Source organism: Apaloderma vittatum, unplaced genomic scaffold, assembly GCF_000703405.1.
Source record: "Apaloderma vittatum isolate BGI_N311 unplaced genomic scaffold, ASM70340v1 Scaffold25947, whole genome shotgun sequence".
NCBI classification, from domain to species: Eukaryota; Metazoa; Chordata; class Aves; order Trogoniformes; family Trogonidae; genus Apaloderma; species Apaloderma vittatum.
In genome coordinates, this window is record NW_009726003.1 from 1 (window position 1) to 8,016 (window position 8,016).

General features: G+C 40.0%; 1 protein-coding gene across 1 annotated transcript; it reads right to left on the minus strand.

Annotated features, from left to right (window-relative positions):
* Window positions 1–4,792: 4,792 nt before the first annotated feature.
* Window positions 4,793–7,702, minus strand: SDF2L1 (stromal cell-derived factor 2-like 1; the record flags this gene model as incomplete). Its single annotated transcript, XM_009873134.1, has 2 exons — window positions 4,793–5,451; window positions 7,506–7,702. Coding segments are annotated over 2 exons (476 nt in total), but the record flags the coding sequence as incomplete, so codon positions are not given.
* Window positions 7,703–8,016: the final 314 nt, after the last annotated feature.

Here is an 8,016-nt window from a genome sequence, read left to right on the forward strand (position 1 = left end):
CCGCAACCCCGCAGAGCCGCGGGCAGCTCCGCCGGGGCCCTGCCGCCCTCCCAGCCTCTAGCACGAAGAGATGGGGGCGAGAAGGCACCGGCAGAACAGCGACATCGGGTACCTATTGTGTTTTCTGTCGAGCTGTGGTTTGCGTTACGCTCGATTCACTGCAGACGCTTCCATTTTCAGCGCGGCACACCGCTCCGCTACTGCTCGGTGCTCTCGGAAAACGAAGCTCAGGTGAATAAATACGTGACCACTTCGAAGACCAAGCAAAGAGCCTTAGATCCGAGCCTAAGCTCTGCAGTACTGCAGACATGCAAACCAGCATTTGCATATTATAGTTTAAAAAAGCATATAGGAACTAATTAGGCAGCTTTATGGCTTGCACACGTTCTAATTAATTTGTAATGTGTTTCATGAGGGTCTGGTACCCTTGAGATGTCACGCAGCTTCTAACACTTCTAACCCTAATGAAGCAGGACACTATTTTCCCAAAGGATTGAAGACAGCTGAATCTCTCACAAAACAGCAGCTTGAATCAATATCAGAGCTGACACAGGAGGATTCCACTGTGAACTTTATGCTAATTTAGAATTAGTACAATACCAAGTTTAATTTGCTGCAATGTAAAGAGAAAGAAGCATTGAACTGTGCAACTGCTCAAGTCCACTTTCAAGGTGCTCCCTACATTCCCTCCTTGTTTCATACACACGGTAATTCAGGATTGTCCTCTGAAGAATTGGTTGACCATCCCCCAGTCAATTCCCACACATCATTGAAGTAAATATGATTAATTACAAGGAGCTAACCCCAGTGTTCCATCTCCTGCACAGAGTAAAACTAAGTTATTAGGTATGAATACCCAAGGTCTTGCTAAAGTATTTATAAACATGAGAGCACTGACATGCTTAGAATGCCAGAGGGAGCAGGGGAGAAAGCATAAAATATTTATTCCTCTAAGTATTTAAAATAACCTTGGGACTCTAAGGCTGATTACTATTTGTGATTTGCATACATAATAAACACTACATACCCTCAGGTAGGTTTGAATTGCTTTGTGTTTCCAGTGCAGCTCCAGGTTGGCAAGACTGAACATTTTTATTCCTTGTTGAGGAAGCAAACCACCCCCTGTGCTTCCTACCCCACAGGAGAGAATCAAGGGGAATACAGAAAGAAAGCACTTCCTTAGCTCTGAGTATTTCTGTTTAAAGATAACATTTCTTAAAGAAATCCACCTGTTCTCTTAAAAAGCTTAATGACACAGCCTGCCTTGTAAACCCACACATGGGATTTCCGTGTTCCTATAAAACAGCTATGTTACAGAACAATTAATTATCAGAGATATTCAGATAATGGCCCAGAGCTGGATTACAGGAAGATCTGTTTGAAGAGAGAACTGCAAAATCAAAAGGGCACAGAAGAGAACTCAAAACTAGAGAAGAGGGGCAGGCAGCACCATGCACACACAAATCTCAGGCAGTTTCACAGCTGCCAGCAGGGAACCCCCCCAAGAAGGCAGCAAGCCAGCCAGGGTCAGACACCCAGCACAACGATGCTGCTCGAAGGAGGTAGTTGTAAGGTTCAGCAAAAATACTGCTGAGTAAGGATCACTATAATGGAGTTGCTTTGATTGTAAATTCTTTTTGTTCTGAGTTTTTAAACTATATGCTAATTTAACTTAATAAGAACAGACATATTCTATTAGTATTCCCAAACATAATAAATTAATCCATCGGTTTAATCTTGAGCCTTGACACACAGAATGAAGAATCAATGAGCAGTACATTCCTTTTAGTACCTTCAACAAACTAAAGTAAGTTCTCATTCATACTGACCGAAAAGTCAAAATATGTGGGAAGTGTTCATACGCTGAGCAGTCATACGTAGCTTTAAAGAGTTTTGGGAAATAGAGAGTAAAAATGTTTGTAGACACACGCCTCCAAAAATCAACAGATCTAAGGAACTCTTCCTCATTTTACATTGACCTGGATATATATATACGTAAAATGCAGTATTTGACAGATTTCATTTTTCAAAGTAGAGTTTAAAGTAGGTAGTTTGTTTTCAGCAATTATTCCCTCTGACAACAACTACAAATAAGGATCCTTCTCATTCTTTTCCCAAAAGCCTTTCTAGTTTAATAAAGGAAGCGTGGCACATCTTCTCAAAGAGTTCTTACAGTAGTACTGAGAAAGACATTGGAAAGCACCTGACAGTTATTTGAAAGAATCGGTTTTTGCTAGCATCAAAAGCAAAACCATACAGTTTTCACTTAAGCATGAATTGCATAGAGAATTTTGATAGGAGGCATTATAAAATTCAGTTTATCATCTTGAAATAAAGAAAAACAAAGATACAAAACCACGTTCCCCACTTTCATATCTGCATCTCTCAGTATTCCATGTTTTACTCTAGTCCCAATATCTTTAGGCAGATGATAAAAGTCATGTGGAAGACAAACAACAACAAACACTGACAATATAAACCCCAGGATTCTCCAAGTCTCTACCCCTCAGCTGTGGGGGAAGGACCAAAAAGTTAACTGTAAGCAGTTAAAGTAAATAAAAACACCCGTATCAGATTCTGAAATCTCAGCACTTCAGCTTAAAGCCTAAGATACAACATTAAACAGATACTAATGCAAGCCTTGTAAATCTAGAAGCTACATAGAAAGCACATCAGCACAAGCCATCATTTTTCACAGCTATAAGCTTCTGCAATTTCTACATTAACTCCTGATTTTTGTAGTCTGCATTCAGAATGCTATGAGTACCAATATTTTAGTACTATATTAGACTTTCCAAAGATGTTCTTCAATTTGCCTTATTTAAGAATCTTTCAGCCCAACTTTTATAGTGATAAGAAATGGGAAAAAAAACCCAAATCAAACCCAAAATATTGTGACACATGCGCAACTGAAATATTAAGGCCAAAGGACTTTTACACTTTGGTCAGAATCAAGAGTGAAGGAAACTGAGTTTGCAGGAATATTGTTGAACAAGCCTTTCAGTAAGGCATTTATGGATACATGTGTGGGGAAGCTTGGTTCTTTAGGAAAAGAAGGTACAAATGTTTTCAAAACTGAGATTCCAGAAGTCAGTTCTTTCTTGGCCTCACCAAACTAATTTGGCTCAAATCCAGAACTGAAAGAGAAAGGTCCGGTGAGATCCCACTCAAACATATTAAGTAAGACTGACAAATGCCTTTGCTAGGGACAGAATCACCCAGGCGGAGATAAACATCGGGTGGGGATGGTACCTGGCACACAGACCGAGACCAAACACACAGCTCTACCCTTTCTCAGCCAACTCAGTACTCCACAGGTGCACAAACATTAAGTCCATATGGTTTAGGCAGAAAGCATTTAGCTCTTAGTGACAGAGAACTCATTGCCAAATTGATTTCCTCCTCCTGCCAAATGCTACTACTCTTTCTGTGTTTGCTCAAATACTGACTTCAAAACAAAAGCCCTCCTTTTTAATAAAGGAAAGGACAAGTCGCCTCGTTTATGCAGAAGGTCTGGTTTTAAATAGCTATTCTTCATAGCCACAACTTCAATACCAATTAGTCCCTGAATATCAAGGAATTTGAAACACTCACCACATAAAACTTTACTTCTAATACAAAAGAGCACAAGCCAGTCTCCTCACTCTCCAAAATGCCCATAATCCTTAAATACCCACATGCAATTTAAGATTAATAGAAAAAGTCTTACCTTTTTCTTCAAAGATAATCAGGTACACAAACCAGCTGTCACAGAGGTTCCTTTTTCCATCAAGTATGAAGGATGTTCAGTAGCAGTAAACCCTTAAATAAAACCTGACGCTAGCCTGTACCGCAGAACCGCGCGAGGCATCGCACAGCACCTACCAGCAGGTGTATTTATACAGCTCAGCCGCATTTGCCTGCTGCACCTTCTGAGGGCAAGAGCCTCCCTAGCACTGCAACACTGACTGCAAAAGCAGTGAATCAGTTTCCTGCTTCTTTAACTGACTCACTAATTAAGACCATTATCAGTAAACTCTTTACATATGGAGACAAGGACATCTGAATTTTCAGACTTTTCACACTCATTTTGTGAGTTTTTCCATTTAAAGCAAATAGAAAATGAGTGGTACTCTGAATTTTAGTCAGTATTTCCAGTAACAAACACATTAAAGAATTAGATTTTTTTCTCTTTTTGCTGAGGGAGAGGAACACAGAAATTCATAACTTGCTCAGTGAAGCTTCCTTGCCAGCACTCCAGAGCATACCATTTTGTTAAAAATCCAGGACCAAACCATCGTCTAAGATTCTTTTTTTCTGGATTCACACAAAACCCCCCACATGGGTATATGCCTCACTATTTATTCATCTAGCTTCTCATACTCATCTTGCAGAATGACAGGCAAGTATAACCAAAGTCAAATTCAACTGTTCCTTTGCACCACATTGAATTTCATAAAATTCTAATATCAATTAAAAAACCAGCAGCTTTCTGCACCAGTTCATAGAGCCGAGCGGTCTTACCATTATCAGTATCGCCATTACCAGAAAATCTGAACCTCCTGGAGAAAGTGAATAAAACTTTGTCTTCTTACTCTAACATACATAATATTTTCAACTCTTCCAATACAGTACATAATGAAACTCATGAAAGACATTGGAAGCAATTTTCAAATGGACCACATTCTTTTTCTGGAAGGCTGAATAGCTGACTTTAAGCCATCCAAAGGACAATATATTTGAGAACTACTTTTCCCTTTCTAGGCATACTCCACCTCCTCATTAATAACATTCTCTCACTAAGACGGAGAAGTCAGTTTCCAAATATTTAATTATAATTGGAAAAAGATTACAAAATACAAAGTTTTATTGTACTTGGGACTACAGAAATGTGTTACTTCAGTTCTTCCATTTCCTTCGAATTCAAGAAAAAGTAACAAGCAAAACAAATGACAATAAAAACTAACAGATGTATGAACTAGTTTCACCAACTAAGCTTGAAAATTCAGAAGGATTTTGCCAAATAAATTTCAATGGCTGAACCTGGCAGATGCTATTCCCCACAGAAGTGCTGCATTCCCAGAACGAACTAATGCCCTTCAGTCATCGAGGCAAAGCAGGACTTAGAAAGAAATCTTAGAAAGCATCTCCCAACACTGGAGTAAGCTGAAGCTTTTGGGATCCTCCGTCAGCTCAGAGCTCATCATGTTTTGCAGGGTCCATACTGGGTTTGATGAAGACTCCCTCCATGGCTTTCCAGTAGTTGTGGTGATTAGCGGTAGGCATGCCGTGAACTTCCCGCTGGCCTCTAATGGGGTGCCCGTACTGTTCCCCCGTTATGGAAAGGAACACCTCAGTCCCCACGTGCTTGAAGCGCACCGCGTCCTCCCGCTCCCAGTGAGTCCCACTGCATTGCACGATCCATATATCGAGGTCATCTCCTTCGCCATCGTCACCAAAGGCACTTACTTCCTGTTAGAGACACAAACTTCCTGAAGTGAAAACATGAGCAGATACCTCCGACACACACACACAAATATCAACCACAAAGCCCGCAGCGTGGAAAGGCAAGGATGCAGAGGAATGGAAACGTGTCGTTCCATTGCTTTGCCAGCAGTTACCAAACCACTGGCAGTAACTTTCTACCACTACGGTCTGAACACAACGGGCCAACAAACTCCAACACGTCGTCTGAGCAAAAGGTGCCCACAAACCCCAACATGCATTACAAAAGAAACAAAAGGGGATTCACCACAGAGATCAGAACAACCTTTCTGAGAAAAATTTCAGAAGAAACAACGCTAATGTTGATGCAAACTTTCCACACCCCAGAAAACGTTTGTGTCAGAAGACATTTAGCTTTGCAGTGTGACGGTCTTCACCGTGACCACTGCAACGGGTTAATTCAGTGGGCGTTTTTATCACAATGTCCCAACAATTTAGCTTATTAAGTAATCATATTCCTTTTTTACTTAATTATATCAAGCTCACAATTGGGTCAAGAACTATTCTGGTTTACACTCTTCAGACAGACCACTGAATAGCTCTTCAGAAAAAATAAAGACGACCATTAAAACAAATGTATTCCTGCTAAAACAGAAGTTAGAAATTAGATTTCATTATGCACCAAAAAAATTCCAAGCATTTCCAGAAAATGGGTAAGTTACGCTTCAACTGTTTAGGATTCTAGACAACCTTTAATTCTTAAAAATCCAGTAACTAGAAGCAATGAACAACTTGAAAACAGAACTGCAATAGCTTGCGCCTAGCAACCTAAAATTTTACAGCCACGTTAACTCAAGTTTATGTAGCCCAAAAAGTGTGAAAGACAACACACGAATTGAAAACCCAGCTTCCGTTAAGAACATGAAATAGAGGTTTGTGTTCCGAACTACAACATATTTCAAAAATGTCGTAAGTCACAGTCCTGTCAGTCTCTGGGAAGCCATGCAAACTTTCTTCTCACTTAGACATTGTGCAAACACACAGCAAAAGCAAAGAAACACAATGACAATTGCTGGATATTTTTAAGTTAATGACAATGTTACACTGTGCCCTGAGCGAGCAGCTGTGTGGTGCTTAGTTGCCAGATGGGGTTAAACCACGACATATGCAAATTGTTTAAACTGAGAAATAAAAACTGGGGGAAGGTTTTAGAATCAATCTGCTTCTTAAATAACTCTTCTGAAATGCTATTTTTCCATCACTTCTTTTGTTTTAATGACTAGAATATTTAGACGGAAAAATTGGACCTTATGGCTTCAGGCACTTTACTCAAGGCAAAAGACAAACCTCTTTCACAGAATTGGGTCTTCCAGCTTGGAATGTAACGACCTATCTACATAGCTTGAAGGAAGACTAAAATGACTACTAATTGTAAAATTCCACCAAGTTTGTATTATTTATTTTAAGAGAGATTCTAAATCTTGGATAAGCATTTGTTCACGGACAAGACTGGAACCTAATTACAGTTAGAAATTACATTCTTCTAGATATGTACAAAATGATAAATAAATATGATTGTGACAGCAGATTCATTTTTTTTCTGTGGAAGAAGGATAGATAAATAAGAATAGTGAAGTAAAATAGGGATAGTAAGAAGATGAGAGAGACTAATAGACTGGATCCCCAAGGAACTTGGATATAGGAATGCTTAGTGTTACAACAATGACACAAGCAATCTTCACAGTGTTGAGGGAGGTGCCCAGTCTCCTAAACCCTGGAAATGCTAAACATTTCAGAACAGTATTTCCAGCATCAATAGTGCAGGGAAAAAAAAATAATAATTTGTTACAACTGCTACAAAATACCAATACTGGTACATATGAATTTTACCTCCGTCAAGAACTTAAATACATTATTCCAAGATTCAGAAAAGCACATACTTGAACTCTAGGTACACATAGGCATACTGTTTCTGGCAGCTGGTACCCAAGCCTGATTCTTCAAAAACATCAGAAACTGGAGAGACGATTGTCAAGAGCATGCAGTATTTACACAGAAGCTTAAGATTTCAAACAACTCACTTGGTTATTGGAGAGCGGTGATGGGAAGTGATGAGTGTGTAAATTTTTTCCTGTGTTAACATGAGTAAGTCGTATAGCTTGCCCACATTTCACCGGTGTCCCACGCTGGCAACTGCCGTCACTCTTCCCACGAATGCGCCAGTAGCTGTTGGCATCATCGGAAGCTTCAACTCCTGTCACTGACTGCTGCCCACTCCCTGTTTGAACAGAATTGAACGGCAGGACACTTAACCCACTTCCCCCGTTCAAAAAGTCCTCAAAGAACTACAGAAATTTGCTTTAATGTTCTCATGCCTTCACGTTTAAGAGAGGTTTAATCTGTTTACTGACAGCACAGGGAACGCAGGTACCAAAACAATGTTTCAGGCTGAAGAAGTTAAACACGGCTTGTGTTAGTAGATGCAAATTGTCAGAGTTCATGGTGAGCACGAGAAGAAAAGCTGATCCGTGATGGATGCTGCTCACGCCCTCCCACCTTTCTCAAAAATACCACCAAGTTCTTCGTGCCCCC